The 26,798-nt window shown below is 34.3% G+C and overlaps 2 protein-coding genes across 2 annotated transcripts; both read right to left on the bottom strand.

Moving 5' to 3' along the window:
- Positions 1-627: 627 nt before the first annotated feature.
- LOC141591059 (eukaryotic translation initiation factor 2 subunit beta-like) lies at positions 628-3,160 on the bottom strand. The gene is made up of 8 exons (XM_074411516.1): positions 3,084-3,160; positions 2,849-2,916; positions 2,519-2,603; positions 1,874-1,992; positions 1,617-1,744; positions 1,331-1,473; positions 1,027-1,112; positions 628-902 (listed from the first exon to the last, which is right to left on the bottom strand). Exons 2-8 carry the CDS (start codon positions 2,864-2,866, stop codon positions 825-827), a joined length of 657 nt encoding a protein of 218 aa, XP_074267617.1. The 5' UTR covers positions 2,867-2,916; positions 3,084-3,160; the 3' UTR covers positions 628-824.
- Positions 3,161-17,117: 13,957 nt separating this feature from the next.
- Positions 17,118-21,800, bottom strand: LOC141592133 (26S proteasome non-ATPase regulatory subunit 6 homolog). Its single transcript, XM_074412714.1, has 8 exons — positions 21,499-21,800; positions 21,242-21,356; positions 19,555-19,645; positions 19,300-19,445; positions 18,972-19,191; positions 18,766-18,874; positions 17,767-17,935; positions 17,118-17,479 (listed from the first exon to the last, which is right to left on the bottom strand). Exons 1-8 carry the CDS (start codon positions 21,632-21,634, stop codon positions 17,305-17,307), a joined length of 1,161 nt encoding a protein of 386 aa, XP_074268815.1. The 5' UTR covers positions 21,635-21,800; the 3' UTR covers positions 17,118-17,304.
- Positions 21,801-26,798: the final 4,998 nt, after the last annotated feature.

Genomic DNA, 26,798 nt, shown 5'->3' with positions numbered 1-26,798 from the left:
GAAAAAGTCTTAGGATTTTTAGAGGAAATGGCACGCCTTTTATAGAGAGGATGAGCAAAGGAGTTGTTAGGATTTTGAAGGGTCAAAGACCATCACATGTGATGAGTCTCAACAACCTCCCAAACTTGCACCAAAGAAGGTTCTTATTCAAAAGGCAAAAGAAAGAAAGAGTGTTTGAGATTTATCCAAAAGTGACCATAAGTTTTCAGAAAACAAAGGATGTGAAACAAGTCACATGATGACAAACTTGCACAAAAATGGCAAAAACCAAACCTTTCTTTATGAAAGACCAAAGGGTCAAAATAGCACAAAGAGGAAACATTTTGAAAATGATAATTACTCAAACCACTTTTTCTTGAACGCCAAATCCTTGAAAAAATCTGAAAGTTATTTTACCAAATACAAGACACGTGAATGTCATTTTGAAAGATAAGAAAGAGTTCAAGTTGTTACAATTGCAACAAGATCCATTGCTTTCATTACTTTTGTGATCGTCTTGATTTATTTCTATTACTCTAAAATACTTTACTTTCTAACTTGTACATTAGATGACACCTAAGACTCAATACAATGGGATGATCAACAACTCAACACTTCTTAATCCAAGCTTGATTTAACCATAAATCCTGAAAAGATAAACTAAGATAGCACACATTAAATGGGCATGTTATCATCAATCAAAGGAACCCAACACAACTGAAAATCTGATTGATAGATAATTTAATAGAGAAGCATAACAAGTTGCTAAGGGTTTGTAAAAAAAGTTAACCAATACTTAAATAATGATTTGCATTATTTAATAGTAATAACACACTAGAGCCAATTTATCGAGAGTTTCTCGCACGACGAATTGGAGCTTGGAAGCCTCGGGAGATTGCCGCAACCGTTCTTGTAGAACCACACTGCAACACACCAAAGGAAAATATATAACTTAGCTTTAAGAGTTATATCGAGGCCAGGGTTGATACGGATGAGCAGCAAGGTTTAAAAAATAACGAAACTTAATCAGGATAGTATAGCACTTACGTTTTCACATGTGACAAACATGAGGCGATTTTCCTTAGTAAGAACAGTTTCAGGACTCTTACACCCATTGCATATCACATATTCATCTGATCAACAAATGCACGCACAGGACAACCCCCATTTCCATTAGTATGGTTTGATTCATATCACATATTCATTTGATCAACATTGCATATCACCTGTGGGTGTTATTCATTACTATGAACAGACTTGGGTTCATATATAATAATGAATAACACCCTAAAACCATACTAATAAGTAAACCCTGTTATATATGTTTCGTAAGATAAAAGGCACAACTTACTGGCATATTTTCTCAAAATAGATTCAATGTGCTTCACTTGAAACCTTCCATTAATCACCAACTGAAGCTTTCCGTCTAGAGCTGCATTGGAAGCCAATTCCGCCTCCAGATAGTCTTGCAGATGTTCTGGTTTCCGGTGCATCCTGGATGACAGTTGTTTTATAAGCAAGGTTTTATTACTTTCACTTTTTACTGATATAAAAATAACATCACCACCTCAAGTAGTCTATATCCTAAAAAAAAAAATACAGAGCTAAAAGATCAAATGTATAAGAATCAAACTCACGTCTTGCAGAAATCGAGAAAGTTGACAACAACAGTCTTTTTTGTTCCCTGTCGAAGTACCTCTGGAACTGGGAGCCTCATAGCCATCTTGGACTTGATACTAATGACACCGAAAATCCTTTCTAACAGCTGAAAATTTGACGGACGTTATAAAGACATTACGAATATGGTAAGGCTTCGTATGTACGGAGGCTAGACAACAATCATCCAGACTAAATAAATGCATTGAATCATATATATATATATATATATATTCACCTCTCCATACAGGTAATCTTGGTCAGTTGGTATACTTATTAGTTCACTAGGATTTAGAGGTTGTTCTGTCAGATGATTATCATGGTCACTCCCTCCTTCCTTAACTTCACTGCCTTCATCTACAAAAACAAATGACACAATTGAATTAATTAATATGAATGAATCACTCACTCTATATATTGACAAAACTAAGTTACAAGCTTGTTTGAAGCCTAAACATCCTAGCTAGTAGCAAACGATAGCACGCACAACCAATGTTGTCAGGATCGGGATTCTACTTTGGATCGATGGGGAGGGTAGGATCGAATCGGTAGAATCGGATCGTAGAATCGCAACATTCTACAAACTCACAAAATGTAATTTTTTATTTGGTAAAAACATATAATTGAAAATCAACACACTTATTTATTAATATTTATTCATAAAATATCGGTAATTAATGATTAATGATTTTAGTATCATTGTATGAACAACTTACACGAAATTTGGGATTTACAGCGTCATTATATAAAAATATATATTAATTTTTTTTATTATGGAATCGGATCGTAGGATCGTAAAATCGTAGGATCGTAAAATAGTAGCACGCACAACTACGCAAGAGAAATTCGATAAAATGTAGAATTTGAATAAATCATATAGTACCTGCCAATAAGTGGGAGTTCTCGGCCACATCTGCCAGATTGACCTTCTTCTTCTTTTTCTTCTTCGTCGGATCAAATGGCGCTACCTGAAACATATGAAATTATATATAAGACGATAATATATTAATATATACTAGTCTGTATTAGATTAGATGAAGATTATTCAACAAAAAAATTATCTATATGCATGGATTTATTTAGGGACAGTTTTACAAAATTAACAACTAAAACATAAAACATAAAATTAGGGTTTATTGAGGGAGCGTCAATCAATAGTATATATTATTAGAAGACGATAATAATGTAGGATTGAAACTGAAAATAAGCAAACCTCGTGGAATTCGCTCATGGCTTGATTCTTGATTGTTGATCCTTGAAAAATTATATCAACACAAAAATCTGAACATGGAATGTATGTGTATATATGTAGATTAATCAGTCAAAAATATTAGGTAGTATAAATAATAAATAACTTATCAAGTAAAAAAAAAAACACCAAGATATTAAAAAGATGTGACGAAACTCAAACAAGAGCTAACAAGAAAAATCAGTAGCAACGTACGGACCTCTCTTTAAAAGAGGAAAAAAATAGGGTTTGTGGAAATTTGTATTAAGATGCAGGAGAGTGTTTGGTTTTGAGGTACTTATAATTTTATTTCCAAAATAGAATCTCCCTTATACTGAAAGAACAAGAGATCTTCCAAATTTTCCCGCCTAAATAAATTTGGCTATAATTGGGCTTTCATTATATCATATATGTAATTGAGCTTTTATTATATCATATCTGTAATTGGACTTTCATTATATTATATCTACAACTGAATTATACTTAGCTTAACCTTTTCCACCGATTAATACAAAACATTAATAATAATAAATTTTACAATTAAATTTCAAATTGAGTTAAATATGAGTTGTAGAATTGTTACTCGTATTTTCTTTAATATTTCTATCTAAAAAATCGCGCATTTGCGCGAAATCTATACTAGTAGGAATATTAATTAATATGCATTCCATCTATCTATATCTATATACTCCCTCTGTACTAGTCATTTGTTGTCCTTTTTTATATTGGGGTGTCTCAGTCAGTTGTTCTCCTTTCTATTTTAGGAGTGAACTTGATGAACAATTTGATCATTCACACTCAATTTGTTCCACTTATCATTTAGTAAATTGCCGTATTCTTCTTTCCTTGGTTGTGCAAAAACCAAAAGACAACAATTGACCGTGACGGAGTAAATATATTATTAGAGAAATGATAAATATAACACATTGGGTTGTATTTAAAGAGAAAAAGGATTACGCATCTGAGGTAGTACCTCAGACCTTGTAGTTTTTGAGCATATACACATTTTTTTCTGAGCATATTACCATTTATAAATATACTTTTTGAGCAATATTATATTTTTTTAGTGTAATGTTTTAGTAAATGTGCTCAAAAACTTTATACTAAAGCAGAACTCAAAAATTTTAAAATAAAACTCAGAAAATAAACAATAAGAGGTACTACCTCAGATGTATAGTCTATGAACTGTGTATTTAAACATTTAATATCCTTTTAAATTTGGTATTAATTTAGAAGTTAGGTAATAAATTACACATGAATCAATATTTTAAGTATTTATTTCCTTTTTTAATTGCTTAAATAACGAATGTTTGTCATTGAATTAATTAACACAAATATGAAAATATCCTTGTCCTCCAAGGAATCCCAATTGTACCTACTACAGTACCTAGTAACGTAGGTTGGCAGCTGACTAGTGAGTAGTGACTACGTCTGTGCATTGAGATACACCGACATCAAAAACGAGGATCCTCTTCATTTCTAAAAAAGAAAAAAAAAATGTGGAGGTCTATTACTTCTCAATGGTCCGGATTAAATTTGGACTAAATCGGATGGTTGTAGATTTATTTGAAAATAGAAAGGTAGATGAATAGATGAATGGGATTGATCAAAATCTATATCTATCTATATCTATCTATCTATCTATGTATATTAATAAAGGAAGCTTTTTTCGAGCGATTATAGAGAGTCCAATATTTATGAAAGACTTTGGAGCATTATTATTACGTAAGTATTAAAGATTAAGATTGATATTAAGAGAAGACCAATTCCAATACAAGTATACAACTAAAAGTTCTAGAATACGTGAAATACTATACGGAGTAACTATTTATATTTAATAGCCTATAAATACAGCGACATCAATAAATTACAAGAAATTTAAGATTTACTTTTTTTTAACCTTTCTTTTATTGTTTTCCCTTCCCAAATTCAATATGTATTGTCATTATTATTGTATGCTTTATAAATTATTAGATTTGTTGTTTTTATAGCATTTATGAACATGATTCCTGACATGAGTTATTTTTTATTTATGATGCAGGTCAATAACAAATTGTGCTAGATGGAACATATATTGAAGATCATATACGGATATGCATAGATGGATAGGTAAGATAAGAGACTAATGTTGTAAAATTGTTTATAGTTTTTTATTACTCCGAATAAGAATGAGTATTTGTTTCTTTCTTTTTTCGCTTTTAATGTTACGAATGTACTCCGTATAATTTAAGGCCTAATCTTTGTGATGATTAATGTGAAATTTTGATTTCTACTACGCGCAGCTATATATTCTTATCATTTAATGGACTTATCGATGTCGTCATGTTGGTTGTTTTATCCGAAGTACTTTAGTCGATCATAAATTAAAAAAAAAAAGGGGATAAATGCGAGTATTGAAATGGTATTATACAAGATTTTTTGGTAGGGTGGGATTGGTAATTTTGTATAAATATTGATGACAAATTGAGATCTAAAGTCATCCTTGGCTCGTTGGCAGGGGTGAACAAAAAGTGGCCCGGACCGGCAAACCGGACCGGTTCGGTTCAGACCGGACCGGTCCGGTCCAGACCGGATACATACCGGTCCGGTCTCCGGGTCCCAAAAAATATGGTGACCGGTCTCCGGTCCGGTCCACATTAAAAAATAAAACTAAATTTGCCTTATAAATTAGTACCGGTCCGGTCCAAACCCGGAAAAAACTGGACCTAAAGGGTTCCGGTCCGGGTCCCCTCCTAACCGGTCCGGTCCGCGGTCTTGGGATATGTGGTTATCCGGTCTGCGGGTTCATCCGGTCCGGTCCGGTTTTGGACCGGTGAACACCCCTACTCGTTGTAATGTGAACTATGTTTTTTAGAAGTATAAATAATTCCCATAATCCTTCGATCTCTATATGTCTCTATATAAGGAATATAGATTTCGGCATGTTTGTAAGATTTATAGGTATCTTCGACCTTAACAAAGATGAGCAGCAAGTCGGCAACACAAGAAATTGAAGTTCCTATTTATGAGATTAAAATTTACTACTCCCTTTATCTAAATAATTATTGGATTTAATTGTTTACCAATTCTGACATTGACTACGCAACGTCACCAACAATTTTTTAATCCAAAAGCTATAAAATATTTATGAAATTATAAGAACTACTATAAACAAGTTCCATAATATTACATGTGATTGAGCTATATGAAAGATCAAATGCATGTCTCATATCAAAATATATAGAGTATTAAGGTTAGTTAGGAAAGTAGTTAGGAAAGTGGTTAAAAACTAACCATAACTAACTCAATACTCCTTATCTCTACATCCTATATAAATACACCATCTTTGTAATAGAATCATAAGTTGGTTAATAATAACAGAATTAATTTTCTTCTTTCTTTACTTTCTCTCTTCCTCTCCGTAAATCTGTTATCAACACAATCATCATATCAATCATATGATTATGATCATCTAAGCTTGATCATGGTTTATATGGTATCAGTGGTATAACGATCCACTCTCTTTTCGCTTCCGCATTCATACAAATTCATATATTCATTGCTAATTCTTTGAGTATATTCATCACTTCCAATTACAATCTTTCTTTTTTGATCACACAAATCATCTGATCATATCATGGCTACCCCTGAATCCGGCGATCAAGAAACACTTTTTTCTCCTTATGATGATCCTCTTTTCTTGTCTACAACTGAACAGCATGGGTTGAGGTTAACAGAAACTCTTATTGATGGCACCAACTTTCGTCAGTGGCAGAGGGAGGTGATTCAGACTTTGCTTTCCAAGAACAAAATTGGGTTTATTTCTGGAGAATGTGCAATTCCTGATAAAAACGACAAGAGGTATAATTCCTGGATTCGTTGTGATCTTTTTGTGTCTCGGTGGATTAGGAATTCCATGATACAAGGTTTGCGTGATCATTTCCAATATGCAAGTTCTTCTAAACATCTTTGGTCAGAAATTATAGAACGTTTTGGTCAATTGAATGTGTTAGAGCTTTATGAATTGAAGAAGGAACTTGTTAATCTTAAGCAAGAAAATGCTTCTTTGATAGATTACTACACTAAAATCAAGGGTCTTTGGGAGAATATCGATCACATGGATCCTATTCCTCATTGTACCTGTGGTGTTATGTCCAAATGCACATGTAGTCTTCTCAAACGTCTTGTTGAGAGAGAGACACAAGCCAAGCTAATACAGCTTTTAATGGGTTTACATGCTGGTTATGAGCAAGTCCAATCTTCATTGTTATCAATGGATCCACTTCCTCCTATTAACAAAGCTTTAGGAGTACTACAGAAGATTGAGAGGCAGAAAACTATAAATGATAGTACAAATACTGCAGTTCTTGATTCTGTTGCTTATGCTGCTAAGAAACGCTATAACAATCCTCATACAGCTGATGCTAATCCCAAGGGTAAACGTCCCAAAGAAAACACAAACAATTACCCACCTTGTAAGCAGTGTGGTAAGACTAATCATAAGGTCGAAGATTGTTTCCAACTGCAGACTTGTCTTTTTTGCGAGATCAAGGGTCATATTGTTGACAATTGCTACAGTTTCAAAGCATGGAAGGCTAAACAAGCCAAGGGGAAGACAAAGACTGGGGATTCTGCTAGGCCACCTCAGAAACCAGTGAATAATGCAGAGCTGTGTGGTAACCAGGATGCTGAATATACTTCTGTACCACAAACTGCTCATTGTGCTAATATTAATCCTTTTTACCCCACTGCCTTTGGATATACACAGCCAGCCGCTCCTGTCTCAGTTCTGATCCTGCGATCCCATATGTTCCAAATACTCGGTCTATTCTCGTAGCTCTCAATCGAATCTGACTTCTCGTTATCACCTGATCTTGTACAAGGCATTGTAGATTCTGTAATGAATAAGGTGTTACAAGCTTTGACTGACAGGTCTTCTACTGCATCTGCTGATCCAGGATCTCAGTCTTACACTCACTTTGCAGGTAAGTCTTCTACTCAATTTACTACAGGCTTTATTCCCAGTAAGGATTGGGTCATTGATACTGGAGCATCTGATCACATGACATCAGATGTCTCCTTGTTGCATGATATTAAGAAATTACATTCTCCATTATTTGTTTCTTTACCTGATGGTTCTATCAAGACTGTTTATTACACTGGAAATGTCTCCTTAACACAAGATATTACATTATTAAATGTGTTGCTCATTTCTGATTTCAAGTCAAATCTTTTATCTGTTGCTAAATTAATAACCAGTTCACAGTTGATTGTTACCTTCTTAAATGATTCATGTTTATTTCAGGACCATTCAAGTAAGGCTGTTGTTGCTAAAGGAATCAGAATTGGAGATTTGTATAAACTTAGGACATCTAATTTTGTTAGAAATACAATAAAACCTAGTATTGCTAATGCTGTTCAAACTGTAAATGTTGCTTTGTTACATGCCAGACTAGGGCATTCTTTTGTTGACAAACTAAGGCATGTAAATAAAACTGCACTTAAGGGTGTTAATAAATTGTTTTGTGATACATGTGTTCTAGCCAAGCATCATTCTTTGCCTTTCTATAAAAGTCTCTCTTATGCTGCTAAATGTTTTGATCTTATTCACATGGATCTATGGGGTCCTTACAAACACCCTGATATGACTGGAGCTCAGTCTTTTCTGACTATTCTTGATGATTACTCAAGGGCAACCTGGACTTTTTTAATTCAACATAAGACCCAGGTGCCAAATTTGGTCAAAAATTTTATCAGTCTTGTTGAGACCCAGTTTGATGCAAAAATTAAGATTATTAGGTCTGACAATGGTACTGAATTTTTCCAATCACAATGCAATGAATTATTTGCTTCTAAGGGCATTATACATCAAAGAAGTATAGTAGGTAGGCCTCAACAAAATGGTAGGGTTGAAAGAAAGCATAGGCATCTATTGGAAACAGCTAGGGCTTTAAGATTTCATGCACATCTACCTATAAAGTTTTGGGGAGCTTGCTTACTAACTGCTACTTTCCTTATTAATAAAATGCCATCTTCTGTTCTCAATTGGAAGACCCCACATGAGCTATTATTTAAAGTCTTGCCTAGTTATGATGATCTGAGAGTCTTTGGCACACTGTGTTATGCTACTAGACCCCCTACTGTCAGGGATAAATTATTACCCAAGGCAAGGAGGTGCATTTTTATTGGTTACCCTCCTACTCAGAAGGGTTACAAACTTTATGACCTTGATTCACATGATATTTTTGTCAACAGGGATGTTGTTTTTTATGAGCATTGTTTTCCTTATAAAACTGACAGTACTATTGTAGTTTCCCAAGATTTCCCGACTGATCTTGATGTTTCAGATAGTACAAATCCTATAATTACCCCTACTACTTCAGATATTAATCATAGTAGTGTCCCTTCTCAGTTACCTAATGCTACTACAAATATGAATAATAATCACATACTACCTACTAGACCAAGTACTGTTACTCCCAACCTCAGGAGGTCCACAAGGACTAGACAGCAGTCAGTCAGGCTTGCTGATTTCCACTGCACAGCTTCAGCTTTTCATTCTGATGTGATAAGCCAACTCACTGACTTTGACCAGCAATATACAACCTCTTTAACCAAAGTGATTACTGAGGTAGAGCCAAGTTATTACACCCAGGCTTGTAAAGATCCTAGATGGGTTGCAGCTATGGACCAAGAGTTATTAGCCTTGGAGAAAAATAATACTTGGCAGCTAACCACTTTGCCCCCTGGAAAGAAAGCAATTGGCAGCAAGTGGGTGTATAAGATAAAGCATAAGTCTGATGGCACAGTAGAGAGATTCAAGGCAAGACTAGTAGCCAAAGGTTTTAACCAAGTCAAGGATAAGGACTACAAGCACACGTTTTCTCCTGTTGCCAAGTTTGCAACTGTGAGGACTTTAATTGCTGTTGCTGCTATAAGGAAGTGGTCCCTATTTCAACTTGATGTCAATAATGCATTTTTGCATGGGTTTATTGAAGAAGAGGTGTATATGAGGCCACCTTTGGGTTACACAAAGGCACATAAGGATCAGGTTTGCAAGCTAGTCAGATCTTTGTATGGATTGAAACAAGCTTCCAGGCAATGGAACTTGGAGTTGACAAAATTTTTGGTTAAACTGGGCTATGTACAGTCTAAGCAAGACTATTCCTTATTCACAAAACAAAACAATAATTCTCATAAAATAGCTATTGTTTTGGTTTATCTGGATGATATATTATTAACTGGGGATGATTTGAGTGCCCTGGAGCAACTCAAAATGGAGTTACATCAGAAATTCACAATCAAAGATCTTGGTGAAATGAGGTACTTCTTGGGCTTAGAAATTGCAAGGAATGAAACTGGCATACTGTTAAATCAAAGGAAGTATGTCCTTGACATCATCAAGGATGCTGGTTTTTAGGGGTGCAAGTCTGTTTCTTTCCCTATGCAAAAGGGCCTGAAACTGTCTATTGATCAAGGGGACTTATTTTCTGAACCTGAAGTATATCGCAGGCTCATTGGCAGGCTACTATATCTTAGCTTGACCAGGCCTGATATTGCTTACAGTGTTCAACACTTAAGCCAATTCTTAAGCTCTCCAAGGGAGCCTCATTATCAGGCAGCTCAACACCTAATCAAGTACTTAAAAGGGACTGTTAATGCAGGCCTGTTTTATTCTGCAACTTCTTCTTTGAATATACAAGCATACACAGACTCTGATTGGGGCACTTGTGCTTATAGCAGCAGATCATTGAGTGGATACTGCATATTTTTAGGCAACTCACTGATCTCTTGGAAGACCAAGAAGCAAGTCACAGTCAGTAAGAGCTCTGCTGAGGCAGAATACCGCAGCATGTCTTACACAACCAGTGAACTTGTTTGGTTAGTTGGTTTGCTGCAAGATCTCAGAGTTTCAGTCAAGCTGCCTATTCCCTTATATTGTGATAATAAGGCTGCACAGCACATAGCCCAAAACCCTGTCTTCCATGAGAGGACAAAGCACCTCAATATTGATTGTCATTTTGTACGAGACAAACAGTTGGAAGGTTTTTTATACACTCAGCATGTCAGGACTGGATTGCAACTCGCTGATGTAATGACCAAGGCACTTGGTAGACAGGAGCATCATTTCTTTGTTTCTAAACTAGGACTTAAGCTATATCAAGATAGTCCATCTTGAGGGGGGGATATAGAGTATTAAGGTTAGTTAGGAAAGTAGTTAGGAAAGTGGTTAAAAACTAACCATAACTAACTCAATACTCCTTATCTCTACATCCTATATAAATACACCATCTTTGTAATAGAATCATAAGTTGGTTAATAATAACAGAATTAATTTTCTTCTTTCTTTACTTTCTCTCTTCCTCTCCGTAAATCTGTTATCAACACAATCATCATATCAATCATATGATTATGATCATCTAAGCTTGATCATGGTTTATAAAATATAAGGCTTTTAAATAGAGATCAGACATACAGAGTACTCCCTCTGTCCCAGTCAATTATTTATTCATCAAGTTTATTCTTAAAATAAAAAGAATAACAATTAATTAAGACACCTAAAAATGAAATAGGACAACAAAATGACCCGGATAGAGGGAGTACATGTGTTTATCGTTGTTTTGTTCTTTTAAAAAAAATTCAACAATTAATGCATGTCCGACGGCCACCTATTGTTGTTTTGTTCTTTTAAAAAAAAGTTCAACAATTAATGCATGTCCGACGGCCGCCTTACTGTTAATAATAATGCTAATTTTTGTTATATGAATAACCATGTTGGTTACAGGCTTGTGCTTGACGTTTGTTACAATGTTCATTGTAGTTTGTGAACTAATAGTTGATTTCTCTCTATATCAATATATGATATGGAGTTTTAGCACAAAAAAAAAATATGATATGGAGTACATCACTACATAAATAGAATTATAGAGAGCTAAATACTTTTGAATGAAATTCTAAGAAGGGAGAAAATAATGCAGTACATATAGCTCTTTAATTTGAATATTGACGTCAAAAGATTGAAACTATCACAAAAAATATAATACACATAAACTATAATCTTTTTTGCTTAAATAAAATGCATCGATGATCGATTGACCTCACAATTGTTAACGACTTTGTTTCAGTTCTACATTGGCTTTAAATGTACCACGTATACAGGTATGCCCAAGAATTATGGGCTCGAAGACTAGAAGACATAGACTTGGGCCATAAACACTCCACAAGATAGTTCTTGAAGAGGCTAACCTGAGTTCCTTGGAAATTAATACCCATTTTTCTACAAGTTAAGCTCTTATAAGTTTAGTTCAACTCTTATAAGTTCATAAGTTCAGTGCAGAAAAGCTAATAAGCTCCTATAATTTAGTTGAGTTTCTATATGTTCAATTCAACAAAATCAAGTGCAAAATAATAGTAGGACGTTAGAGTATTATTACATCATAAACATAAGATATTACAAGTTGGCCTGGGCATCGTCCGGGCATTAAATCTAGTATATTATTAAAGGAAGCTTTTTTCGAGCGATTATAGAGAGTCCAATTTTTCTAAAATGCCAAGAGTTACCTAATTGATTCTAAATAAAATTATTAGAATTAAAGAAGATAACCTCAACCTAATTGAAGCTAAATAGAATTATTAGAATTAAAGAAGATAACCTCAACTAGGACAGGAGAATTATTATCTGATAACTAAGAGTCAAATATTATATTTTCTTTATCTATAAATATTATTAAAAGGGTAAACCTTAAAAGCCACGTAGACAATGTCACCTTGCATAATAAAAATTCCACGTCACCAATTATAGAAAGGCACTTCATTATTTCTTATTTAAAAAGAAAAAAATTCAACCATTAAATGTAAATAGCATAACAAACATTAACTTTGGCTTTTTCAATTTTTAGATAAATTAAACAGCCATTAAAAATAAATTCATACTATATTTAAATTTTTTTTGTTTATTGTTAGAATATTTTAAGCAACAAATAAATATCACATAATTATACACCATTTATAAAATAATAAATAATTTATAAATATTAAGAGCAAATAATAACATACATAACATTAAACATTAATATTTTAATTTTTAAAACTAGAATAGGTTAAAAAAAAATAAAAAATTTACATCACTCTAATTTTAAATTGTTTATATGTGCAACTCCCTCTTAAATCTTATTGAAATAAACTTGCTCAATTTTGTTAAATTTGATAAATAAAGAAATCTATAAATATAATTTATAAATAAAAGGCAAGGCAAAATATCCACCTCTTTTAATTTCGTAAGATAACTCTCTAAACAATACTCATGTAATGTGAATTTTGTAAAAAAAAAAAAAGAAAAAAAAAACCTTTTACATTTCTTTCTATTTACTCTATATTTATGTCTAGAATAAATATGCTAATAATGAAAACGAATACTCAAAAGTCATGAAACCTTTCTACATAACTATGGCTCTGTTTGGTAAAACTAACTGAAAAGGTAGCTGAAAACTGAAAAGGTAGCTGAAAACTGAAAGGCTCTGTTTGGCAAAACAACCTGAAAAGGTATTTAAAATCGAAAAAGCTAATCGAAACCAAAAAAGGTAACGATAAGGTAGTCGAAAATTATGAGTGATAAGGTAACGATTATATAAAAATGTGTTTGGCAAACTAGCTGAAACGGTAGCTGATTTTGGTAAAATGACGTAAAAGGATATGAAAATTATTTAATATTATAGAATAAAGGGGTAAAAAATGGAAAATAAGTTATTTCAGGTACCTGATTTCTCAAATGCTACCTGAGGTAGTATTTCATTTCAGGTACCTTATTTCACCAAATAAGCTACTCGCCAAACACTTGCAAAAAAATCAGGTAGCTGAAATTTTGGTCAAATAAGCTACCTGAAGTGTCGTGTCAAACAGAGCCAAAAGCTAACTGAAATCTGAAAAGGTAACTGTTAAGGTAGCTGAAAATTAGGAACTAATAAGGTAGCTGATTATATAAAAAAATGTTTGGCAAACTAACTGAAAAGGTAACTGATTTTGATGAAATGACGTAAAAGGATATGATAATTATTTAATAGTATAGATTTAAAGGGTAAAAGCGAAAATCAAACCAAATCAGGTACCTGAAATCTCAAATGCTACTCTAGGTAGCATTTCATTTCAGGTAGCTTATTTGGTTAAATAAGCTACTTGTCAAACGCTTACAAAAAAATAAGGTACCTGAAATTTTGGTCAAATAAGCTATTTTGACCAAATCAGGTACCTGAAATACCTTGCCAAACGGAGCCATATATTAACTTTGATAATAATAATAAAAAAAAGTCTAAAAGTCATAAAATGCATCCTCATTTGGCTATATAAATGTTTTATGGAAGACAATATTTGTGAGCCAAAATTCAAGCCAAAATTCTTTTTACCCCTATTGCCAAAAAAATTGTATGTATGTGTCAATAATCTTTCTTATCATTGTATCAACATCAAGGTATGTGTATTAAGGTTTTTAAATTAATAATTTATTTATTTATTTTTAAGTTCAATTGATTTGAAATAATCTTCACATTTTTAACCCTAATATATATGTAATTTTGTTTTCATTTAGAGATTATCAAGATTTGTGGAGTTGAACTATTCAAAGGTAAATATACTTATATCTTTATAATTCATTGCCTATTTCTTACCTTATTTAAGAGAAAACTTAAATTAATAACGATAAGGTTAATATTACGTAAATCAAATTCCACCATTTTATTTGTTATTAATCACTCAGTGGATTTTTTTTTGTATGGATAGTTAATTGGAGAAAGAAGACTATATGAAGAAGAGAAATACTATAATTGCTTAAACAAATACTCCCCCCATTACACTCAATACTATGTTATAAACTAACTACAAGATTGACAACATGAATGTGAATGAGTAATTGTTTTTAGGTTCATAATTTTTTTTTTATTATTTCAGAAACTTCAAACTATATGTTTTATTTGGGTTTGTGTTATTTTTTTATCCATCATTTTTTCTTTGAAAAATAGCTCTCATAGAATGAAATTGGAGTTGCAAGGATCTCAATCTTATTAGCAAGTTGGACAAAAAAATCTCTTTTGGTATTGATAATAGCTAAATGTAAATTATAGTCTAATACTTATGCGTACATGTCATATTATCTTGTGTGTATGTCTTATAACACAAATGAGATTGCAATGAGATTTGTAGTAGGCTACCATTTAACTCATTTTATCTTTTATGCAAAATTTTAAAATTTACGATTTTTGATAAATTGATATAAACGATATATTAAGATTATCATTTATTAAACTTCATAATTATGTTACTATTAGAAAATATGATTTATGAGAATTAAAAGATTGAGAAGATAAAAAGTCCTATAATTCTATAGCTTCTTAACTCCTTACATTTCGAAATTTATTATTCTCAAAAAAAAGAAGAAAAAAAGGATCAATAATTTAATATTATGGATTAATTTACTCTTTCCTTTTCACGTACTAACTTTATTGGCCTAAATGACCAAGGGACATTCAAGCTTTCGCATAAAAAATTTAGTACATAATCTATACAATCTAATTAAAAGGTAATCTTAAGCATTTATCATGAATTACTGGATTTATTAAAGATAATTTTTTTTTAAAACCACATATTATTAGTATATTAATCAAAATAAACAACTAAAGTATAATATATAGTTTTGAAAATAAACCAAAGTTGTGAAAGAAATAAGATACTAACCGACTAGCTTTTATGTATTCCAAGACTATTTTTTAAATGGATCAACTAATTGCGCAGAAAAGTATAAATAAAAAGATAAAAATAACAAAATTAAAACAGATAAACCCGTGAATTTCACGGGTCACAAACCTAGTTTTACTTACTTAATACATTGCTAAACAATAATTTTTTTTGATTTTTTTTTACAAAAACTTATCCTTTACGTGAAATAATTTCATGAACTAAATACATGATATTACTACCCTTTTAAAATTCTATTATTTTTTTTAATTTCATTTAAGTATTTACATAATTTGTTTGTAAATACTTAAATTAAATAAATATTTTCTTTTCCATATATTTTATATTTTCCTAAGAAAATATTTTATATGATCTTTAATACTCATTTGTCGATTAATTAGTTTTTTTTTTAAAACATCTTCTATATACAACAAAGTTATAATATATTTTTTTTTATAGTAGCAACAAGAGCTCAGTGCCTTTAAAAAAAAGTAGTGAATTAGTGACAATACAATTTTTTTTTGTTTTTAGCTTCATTTATTCTTCTTCGTTCTTAATTTCTTATGTATTCAATTTTTTTATTTCGAATACATATAATGTTACTCCATATGAAATATCTTGAAATTATTAACTTATAGTTAATCCGTATTTTTTATTGTAGTTTTTTTTAGTTAATTAAGTTTAAAGTTAATAGAATATGGATGGATTTTTAAAGGAAATAAGTGAATTAAATTAATGCAATATAATAATAAATTAGTAATTCATGTTATATTAGTTTGCCAAGTCAAATTGTTATTGTGTACGTGACTTTTTTTCATCCCATGTGGCATTGTCTACGTGGCATTTTTAGGCTAGCCTTTTAATAATATTTTATAGATTCTCACCTGATGCTTTATAACGAATATCTAGAAATTTAAATATGCAAGTTAACAATATAAAGTACTCCGTACTAGGTTATTAAATTCAAATATTATTAAAAAAAATTGAAGTAATCTAATTGAGCTAAAATAGATTTGTTGTTGACAATATAAGTGTTTTAATAACTTTTTAAATTACGTAATGTGGTTTTTCATAATAGTGAATTGGCTATAGGGTCAAAAAACATGAAAATTTGTGGGCCATGAAGAAGCCGCAAATGTGAGACAGGTTAACGAGTCAAACCTAAATAAAATTTAATAAGCCCCTTACTTTTTTTTTTCTTGGGTTAAATGGCTTAGTTTCAATAAGGCTAGGATCCACTCGAGTTTCTGGAGAAATAAGAGGATCCAAGACCCAAAACTACAGAGAAAGACGGACAAATGGGTGCTAAAGTTATCAATATACCCTTTTCTCCGGTCTTTTGGATACTCGAACATCTAGTAACTGGAGAGAATCCCAATTAGTATCAATAGACCATCCCATCACAAGTGCCGAGTGCGGTACAATTCTTATGATGTGGTTGAGGAAGCTAGGACATCCCAATTTTGAAGCAATAAAATGCAGTAATGCACTTAGAATCAAATAACCTTGCTGATAAAAAGAAAAAAATGATTTGGGCTCACAACAGGGACTATTTGGAAGGCTAATAGACGCTTCTCTTAATCCTGGAAAAGCGGTTTCCAGTATCTTTCTTGGTGCAGTTCTAATAATCATAATGGAAATTTGTTTCATACGACTTAAGAGTACAACTTAGAACTGATTTACCAAGTAAGTTGTGTCCAAAGTCCATTAACTCAAAACTCAAAGCAACAGTAAGAAGTCTACAAATCTATTACACGGGACAGCTTCTGAATCCTGTTCAGTAAGAAGTCCCCCTGCTTGATTGTAGCTTGGTACAGTGCGTTCTTCGCATCTGGACGGTTTGTTTCCAAAACCCCGGCAACCTTGTCGATTTTGCAGTGCAGCTTCCCGGCTGCAATAAAGCGGGATAACTCCCTAGCAAAGACGGGATGAAAAAATTAGTTTATATCAAACGAAAGGTATCAATCACACTTCACAAGGCTTGGTCCTAGAAAAGAATAATATGTTTTCAAAATCTTTTGAAATATTTGTAGTCATTGAACGGTAGTAATAATCTTTTAGGAGCATTTTTGAGATTAAAACTAGAGGGAAACTCCAAGAATGGAACAAAAATTAACGAGTTTACAACATGCAGCCTAAAGATGGGATATGGGATTCATCTTTCAAAATAAAGACTCGGTATAAGAACAGTTGGTACTCACAGGTCTATGAACTCAACAGTAACACCAAATGCCTTTGCCATTGCCTCGACAGTGACACTCTTGTACGATTCAAGGAATTGAGAATAAACTACAGTCCTGACCTCCCTCATGTAATACCGGAAGTGTCTATGTAAATAGCGGTCAAACTTTATCTGTTCTGCTAGGCCAGCTGAAAAATGTACAAGAGAATTATAAACAATGTCATAGATTAACACGCAGCATATGAACCCAAAAGTAATTCACAGGATGAAGATGTTAGATGCTAGTTCCCTTATCAGGCACAGCTTTCTAACAACTTATGCAGGTTCCCTTATCAGGCACAAACAAAGAAAGCTCACACACTTCTATAAACTTAGCAAAATGAAAATACTAGACCACTGAAGGCAGAGAAAAATATACTCAGTTCAGCAGTGAGATGCATCTCAACAATACTGTGACACATTTGTACGGAGTACAAGTACAACTTAATGAGTATTCCAAGAACGATTCTTCCTCCCATTTGGAAGCACCAATAAAAAAAAAATTATATAAATGTCCATATATCAGCTTAACGGAACAATGGTTAATTGGGTATTAATAAAATTTGCATAACCTAGACGTGAGCGAGTAAGTATATGCCACGAAAGACAAGCATAGTCACACAGTAAGACAGAGTTCTAAGCCGGATACTAACAAACAAATAAACGGCTTTAGATTTCAGTGAGCGTGTTAGTTGAAAACCAGGGGAAATAATGATGAATCGGAACAAAGACAAGATAAGCAAAAACAGGTCAACTGATGACTACGGCCCTACGGGAAGATAGAAGGACACTACTAAAAAGATGCACAAATGGTGAACCTGTTGAGGTTGGTTAACATTAACCTTTACAACAGTCTCGAATGGACAAATGGATTCACAAAGAGATAATGTCATTAACAAGATCTGAGGACCCATATGGCAAAACAGATACCGCATGACATAGGTAAGGAAAAAAAGTTAAGTTAAGAAGAATAACTCACCAAATGCTGAGAAGAACGACTTGTACTGACAATCATAAAGAGAGTTCATGAACTCAGACAGGTTTGGAATTTTTCCAATCACAGTCAAGATTTCAGGAGCATCAACTACCTGCCACATATTTATGAGCAACAATGCCTTAAGTTTCTATTGATAAATAAGCAATTAAGAAAGCACAAAGCTACAGCAAAAACCAGTACCCAATTACCTTTTGTTTCAATGACACTCTATCAAGAGATATAATACTTGTAAGAACTGTGTAGAAAATAAAGGTGTCATAAGGAAAGAGCTCGTATGTTGTGAAAGTTGAGATTGAGTCCAAGAATAAGCTAGCTGCTTTCTTGAAGTCTCGGGTAGACATGCAGTACAAGCCTTCATACACCTTCAAGCGGTTCTTCCTTTCCCAGTCACCACCTTCCTCAAACAAGCTGGTCAGAAAAAATGAGGAAAACCAACAGCGTCAGCAAAACACTAATCCAGAGTTAACACAAAATTCATTAATGCTGATTAAGCCATCTTTCCAAGCCATTACTCACTCTTTTGCTCTATCGATGCTTTTCGAAATGAGATCAAAGTCCATGTCAAACAATCCTAGTTGAAGTGTGTAGAAAACCAAATCCATTTTTTGTCCAACAGCGACAGTTTTGGTTTCTGTTAGCTTGAGCTGCTCCAATGCCTTTTCCTGCAATCAGAAGTGGAGAAAAAGAATTACTAACGATTAAATTCCGAGTTTGCGACACATAAAAAGATGGAGGAGTCCCATATGAATGATTCAATGATAGGATTCTCACTTTATCACCAATTCTAATGTAGAACAATGATTTAGCTAAATGAGCTTCCCGGACTTCACTTTCGCCCAGGTTTTCTTCAGCATCAGCAATCCTGAGCAAACACAGCAGCAGTGATTAAGATAGCACCACCAGTAGATACTCCTTCCAACACTTACTATGAAGTAAGATATCTAAAAGGTCTCAAATTGTAGCTACTGGAGTACTGGTCCAACCAAACCTTTCCACTTCAACAAAACGGACAATAGAAATTCAATCACAATAACATATAATGGACAATTTTATCCATGGGTCCGTGTCTTAATGCCATGGTTTAATCACACAAAAAAAAACACAAATCTCTCTTCCTCACTAAGAGCAAAGTTACTAAGAAGCCTTCAACTACTTAACTTACAAGGATTGTGAAAGTTTACATAAGAATACTCCCAACTAATAAATGTAACAGATATCACTGGCGAGTATGATGACTACCGAAAGAGATGATACAATTTTGCTAGATTTGAGAAATTGCCAGGTTTTTACTTAGATAAAAGAACAATTTACATAACAGCGCGCCAACGCATAATTGTAAGCACATTCAGTAGCTTAGATGAACATCTCTGTCGATTCTACAAGCTCGAAAAAAACTTGCATAGTTCCACTAAACAAAGATGGGCATTGCTCATATAGAGCTCAGAATAGCTAGCACAGTTTGCTCTCTCAAAATTAAAAATTAGGCAAAATGCAACAGAGTTACTTCCTACGATTCTTAGAGCATGTACAATAGGGCTCTTCAAATGCTCTTCGGCACAAGACCTGTGTTTTTCTCCTACAACAGGAGCTCTCCAAGTGATTTTCATGTGTTCTCCGTGAAAAAAAAAAGGAACTTTACTATTATTGAAGATAGAATTGATTTTTGCTCCCCATAGAGAGAGAATGTAAATGGAGAGCAAAATAGGCGCTGTTCATTTTTTCTTATTGTACATGTTCTTAGGAGTTGCCCCATTTGTTCAAAACCGCTTCACAAATTTTGAAAATTGGGCAAATCCAAAGAATCTACAATAGTATAAATGAAAAACATTTGTTTTGTTCCACTTACACTCACTTTCTCTATAGAGCAAAAACTCATCTACTCTACGCAATAGCAAAACTCTCATTTTTGGACGCACCTCTTTTCGTAATTCATAGTTGACAAAAAACATAAAAACAAAACACTTTCAATTTTTCCACTTGTGACCCGCGTTTAATGGAGAGCTTGCTCTACGCCTTTCAAGGGAGAAAAGATGAAGAGTTTCTTTCTCTTCTTCACCCTACAGACTAAAGCGCAGATTCAATAACATCAACATTTGTTCTCCGGCAACGGAGACAACTGTAAAGAACGCTTGAAACGCACCTCGGAGAGTTTCTATAGTCCTAACACACCTATCGCACATGCTCTTAGGAAGCCCGAAAACAAATTGTACACATAAATCCCCAAAATATTTATTCCATTCCAGAACTGATTTCGACATTGATTTCCACTCTTTGAATCCAAAACAAATAATCATTGATATACACATTATCTAAATAATCTAGGTTTCCTCATGTAGTAACTCTACTGCAGCCGAACAATAAATATTCCGTCTACAAGAACCTCAATCATAAAGGAATGCGATACATTCACACAATAAACAGTCCAAAATTCAACAACCTTTGAGAACAAATCACTTACTTCTCATCCAGCTTCTTAAGCTCATCATCGATGCTCTGCCGCATCGAATCGAGTACCAATTGATCCAACTCAATAACGCCCTTAGCAGCCAGAGATTCATACAGCGTCACCATAACTGTGAACAAATCAACAATTGTTAAATCGAGAACAAAATCGGAAAAAAAATCAGGATTACTCAACAAATGAAGCTTAAAACAACAAAGTAATAAACAAAATTAGGGTTTGGTTTGCAATCAGGGTTTGAGGAATGAACTTACAATCGGATTTAATGGAAGAAATAACGTCGTCGGTGAGACGAACTTTGTCGATGTCCTGAACATCGGGATGCGTGAGGAGGAAGAGATTGTGGGATAGTACGAGGTGTGTATTTTGCGAATCTTGTTCACCTTCCATGGATTCTTTTCTTCAGTATGTGTTGTTTGCTTGGAGGAGACGATAACTCTCAAGTATATATGGTTTTATTATAAAGTAAAAAATAAAAAATTTTCTTCTCTCTGAAGGCTTGTCAAGCTCGGCTCAAATCTGCTTGAAGGAGACGATATAAAAAGACTTCTGGTTCATTATTGAGGGGTAGATCTGCTATATGGGTTAATCAGATTGGGTTTATGTTCACTCAATTTGAATTTGGGTTGTTCAAGTTTCCATGATTTGGGTCGGTTATTTTTGGGGGGTAGTTTTGAAGTTATTTGGAGTCTGGCTGCTAAAGGTCGTCGACAAATTACTAAATATCGTCGACAATTTTAATGAACTTCCAAATTTGCCCCTCCCTCACACTCCCCCTTATATTTTCCTTTTTATTCAATAACAACCTTTCACATTCGAAATTTTGAAAAAAAAAAACCCGACTCAAATTTCAACCAAAAAAACGTATCGACCGCATAATTTCCGTCACGAATTCAAACATTCAACAAGGTATGTGATTACTATTAAAAAAATTTTTGTAGTATTTTGTTAAGGTTGTAAATTTGTGACGGAATTAGGATAGATGCCAAATTAGTGACGGAATTAGGATAGGTGCTATGATTTCAATCGGATTTAGTCGTGTTTAGCGAAAATCAAACGCAATTATCGTATCAATTAATCGATAAAAAAAAAAAAAAAAAAAAAAGGAAAAACGTGAAATCTGGGCCGGGACGAGGAACTTCTTCGTCCAAGACCAGGCCCAAACGAAGGATTCTCTCGTCTAATATGGGCTGTGGACGAAGGTTTCTTTCGTCTGGGCTTGGTGTTGGACGAAGAAATCCTTCGTCTGGCCCATTTTCACGTGTTTTTTTTTTCTTTTTTGTTTTAGAATTTCTCGATACTTTTTTTTTTTTTTGAAAATAAATTTTTTTCCGTCTTGTTTTGTTATCGTTATAAAGTAATAAATTATTAATAATAATTCTCGTCGTGTGTCAAGTCGTTGTAAATATATATTATTTCCGTCTCGTTTTGTCGACGTAAAATATTAATTAATTATTACTAATAAATCCCTTTTGTATTACTAATAAACCCCTTTTGGGGATATTTTGTTTTTTTATTTAATTTTTAATTTACATAAACTTATATTTATAAATTCTTTGTTTTATTAATTTAAGTAATCAAGTTGTTGTAAATATATTTTTGTTGCGTCTCGTTTTGTTTACGTAAAATATTAATTAATTATTATTAATAAACCCGTTCCGGTTATTTTTGTTTTTTTTTTAAATTTTTAATTTACTTAAACTTATATTTATAAATTCTTTGTTTTATTTTTTGAATAGATGGCCGGTGGAGGAAATGACCGTCACGTTCGAGCTCGAAAGGGGCTCCAGTTTGAGTCTCAGGTTGGAGATGGTAGTACCGATTCGTGGACTGATGAGCGGGTGGAGGAGGAGCTGGTTCGGTCTGGTGATGTGATAGGTGAGGAGGAGGCGGGTATTGAGCAAGTGCGTAGGGTGCCACGTAGACGGAATGAGGAGGGGCGTTTCCAGCGGAGGTCGGATGGTAGTTCTAGTAGTGTGGTGGCTCCGAAGAAGAAGTCGGGTAAGGATGTCTCTTGGTTGATCGATCATCGTGTTCCTGGTGGTCCGATGTTTCCCCACGTGATTCCTAGCTTTGGGGGCCACATTGCCAACACGTTGTGGCCGACTCCTAATGAGGTCGGTCGACCAGTTTTGACGGGTTACCACCGGTTTGGGAAGACGAGGTTGTTGAGTTGTTGGGAACTACCTCCCGCCGTTCGACTATTTTACGACTCAGATCGGGTCTTTCTCACTTATTAGATTCCATGGCCGAGAATTATAACATGCCTCTTATTTCTGCTTTTGTTGAGAGATGGCAACCCGACACCAACAGTTTTCACATGCCTTTTGGGGAGATGTCCATACTCCTTCACGATGTTCTTGCAGATCTTAGGTGTTCGGGTTGATGGTAATCGTTGTAAGGTGGAGAGTAATGACGGGACGTTGGCGGATCCCCTTATGTATGTTTGTGGCTTCTTTGGGATTTCATCAGACCACTTGAGGTTGCCGTTAAACTCTACTAAGAAGGTCCCTATTTACAAGAGTGGGGGTATATTGGTAGATGCAGTTTGTGAAACGGCGAGAGCTAATTGTGATGTTGTTTTTGCTCGGGGTTTTTGGTCATGGTGTTGGGGTCGACATTTTTTGTCGACAAATCAGTGATAGGTTACGTCCTCGATTTGTTTCCTTTAGTGTATGATACTCGATGGTGTACACCAAGACGCTTGGGGAGCCAAAGTGTACTTGCCTTCATGTACCGACAATTGGGGGTGGCTTCACGTGCTGGTGTGAAGACTATTGGTGGTTGCTTGACTTTGTTGCATTCGTGGATCTATGAGTATTTTCCTATGTTCAGACCCGGTCCACCTTCGGCAATTGACCCTACTCAGCCTCGGTCGTGTTCTTTGAGATCCGTTGGTCCCTTCGCTCAAAATGCGGAGAAATTGTTGGAGTATCGGAGGTTGTTAGATGGGCTTACTTGTGCTTCCATTAGGTGGGATCCGTACGGGCGCGTCGGGGAGGAGTATCATCCTCGTACTTTGTATGCGGTTGTGTTCGTTTCATGGACATAGTCGAGCCGTACCAACCCGATCGGTGTTTACGACGGTTTGGGTATGTGCAGATCATACCCAATCCCATTATGAGATTGGTAGCGCATCGTCCCGTCGGGGATAGGGTACGAGGTTAGGGTTGGGGTTGCGGAGACTGATCATCTTTGGGATTGCTGGCAGGATCATGTGGTTCGATTTCTCGAGATCGAGACCGCTTAGTTTCCGGGTGAGACGGCGCAGATTATGAGGCTTGGTATAATGGGAATTCTCACCCGTTGATCATTGATCCCGACCACCATGATGCCCCCGCGCCACATGATGATTTTGATATTCCCGCCGAGGTAATAATTTTACTTACAGTTGTTGTAATAATTGTTTAACTTTCTTACTGTTCGTCGATAATGTTTATAATGTTTTAGTTGTTTTTGTCAATTTGCAGACTGCACGTGCTGTAATGTTTCAGTTGGCCGAAGCCGGAAAGATTGGCGATGATAAGAAACAACTTGCCTATTTCCGCAATATGATAAAGAACTTCGATCCATTTGTTCAGAGGGCTAGGGAGATTATACGTAATAGAGGACCTCGTCAAACACCCGGTGATCGTGTTCAGCGTAGATCAGATGGTGTGTACACTGATAGCGAGGAAGAGGATGATCGTAGTCGGGAGACTAGTTTTTTTATTTCATTTATGTTGTACGTTTTTGAAGACATTTTTTATGTTGGATTATTATGTTAGTTAACTATTTGAACCTTGTTTAATTCAAAAAACATGACGGTTTTAAATTTCAAATTTCTTAAATTTCTTGAATACATAGCAATCCGCAAATTCATACATTTCTGGAAATACTCACTACTTCATGACAATGGCCAACATAATGAAAACAAACAAATACAAGATACACTTGAAATAAAACTTCATCATCCTTGCCATTTCCGAAATCTCCTTTTTTATACCTATAACTTGCTCTTTCATGACATTTCCACTTGATGCATCATCACTTTCATCTTGACATGCTATATTCAACTTTTTTGTTATTGTTAAATGATCTTCAGTCAACCACGACACAAAATGATCGCAAGGTACGCACTTAAAATACGCTTTCTTCGGATTAGCAACTGACCCGGAAATCTTGATGATAGCGTTTCTTTGACAACGATTGCAAATTTGATTCTTAAAATCAAGGCCTTCAATTGGGTGGGTTCCCCACATTGAGGATGATGTTGACATAAGTAAAGATTTGAAGAAGAAAATGGAAGAAGATGAAGATGATTGGAAAATAGAAAAGGTTGAAGATGAGTGCAGAATTACAACATTATGTAGATGTTTATATAGGGAAAAATGTTACCGTTGTAATTGAAAATAACCGTTACAATTCAAAAATAACCGTTACAATTCAAATGTTACCGTTATAATTCAAAATAGCCGTTATAATTCAAATGTTACCGTTATTTTTCAAAATAACCGTTACAATTCAAAAAGTACCGTTACAATTCAAATGTTACCGTTATAATTCAAAATAGCCGTTATAATTCAAATGTTACCGTTATTTTTCAAAATAACCGTTACAATTCAAATGTTACCGTTACAATTCAAAAATAGCCGTTACAATTAATAGCTTATAAATAGGCCATTCTATGTCAATTTCAATCACAACATCCAATCATATTCACTCACTACAATACTAATTATTCACTCACAACATCCAATCCTAAAATGGTTCTCACAAATGCTCAAAAAATCAGAGTTTATCAAATAAGAATCGATTTAATTGTTCAAAATTTACCAATTCTAATTGAGCGTCTTGAATCAGTGGTTCCCAGTGACACTGTATGACACATGCTTGAAGAGCCTCCAATTGGTACCCTTTGTATAATTTTACAAGGAAACCCGGATCATGTTCTAACTTCAGCAGTTAGAGATGAGGTTGTTTCTGATGAAGTATTAAACGAGAAGATGTGGGAGTTTCGCAGGTTAAAAAGTGATATCTTTACATATTTTGAGCGCATTCTCACCGTTATCGATTACCCAAGACTATCAGACTTATGTGTTGGTAGAGTGCCGGGGCAAGGAATTCTTTATCTCTACTTGAATGATTTGTTGACTCAATATATGTCTACCCAACCTGAAGAAATTGAGATTCAAGATCATGAAGAAGATAAGGAATCGTCATCTTCATCATCGGAAGATAATTAATTTCGGCAGTTATTTAATTATGTTATGTTTTAAGTAATAATCGTTTATGGTTTGGGGTTTAGGGTTTGGGGTTTAGGGTTTGGGGTTGAGCGTCTTGAACCACGCTTCTACATGCTCGTGAAACCATGAAGGCAGAAAGTCACGATAAGGAAAGTACCTCAAATGACCAATGGTGTAGTCGACCTCAAGAGGTGCGCAATACGTTGTGCCGAAACTCCCCGTACTCGTGGTAGCAGTGGTAGACGGTGTACTGGGGCCCGTTTGAGTGGATCGGGGGGTACTATACGGAGTAAAACGAACCGTCGGAGTAGAACGGGGAGTAGACGACG

Source organism: Silene latifolia, chromosome 7, assembly GCF_048544455.1.
Source record: "Silene latifolia isolate original U9 population chromosome 7, ASM4854445v1, whole genome shotgun sequence".
In the NCBI taxonomy this organism is placed as follows: domain Eukaryota; kingdom Viridiplantae; phylum Streptophyta; class Magnoliopsida; order Caryophyllales; family Caryophyllaceae; genus Silene; species Silene latifolia.
Note: the sequence above shows the minus strand (reverse complement) of the source record. Positions and strands in the feature narration are given on the sequence as shown.

Excerpts from the sequence above, each read along its gene's own strand:
- LOC141591059 (XM_074411516.1), bottom strand. Across the intron at positions 1,745-1,873 it reads AAGATTACCTGTATGGAGAG|CTGTTAGAAAGGATTTTCGG; the intron begins GTGAATATATAT and ends TCAAATTTTCAG. Across the intron at positions 1,474-1,616 it reads TTTCTCGATTTCTGCAAGAC|GATGCACCGGAAACCAGAAC; the intron begins GTGAGTTTGATT and ends ACTGTCATCCAG.
- LOC141592133 (XM_074412714.1), bottom strand. The coding sequence starts at position 21,634 with ATGGAAGGTGAACAAGATTCGCAAAATACACACCTCGTACTATCCCAC. Across the intron at positions 19,646-21,241 it reads CTTAAGAAGCTGGATGAGAA|GATTGCTGATGCTGAAGAAA; the intron begins GTAAGTGATTTG and ends GTGTTTGCTCAG. Across the intron at positions 17,480-17,766 it reads ACTGTTGAGTTCATAGACCT|GGAGTTATCCCGCTTTATTG; the intron begins GTGAGTACCAAC and ends CGTCTTTGCTAG.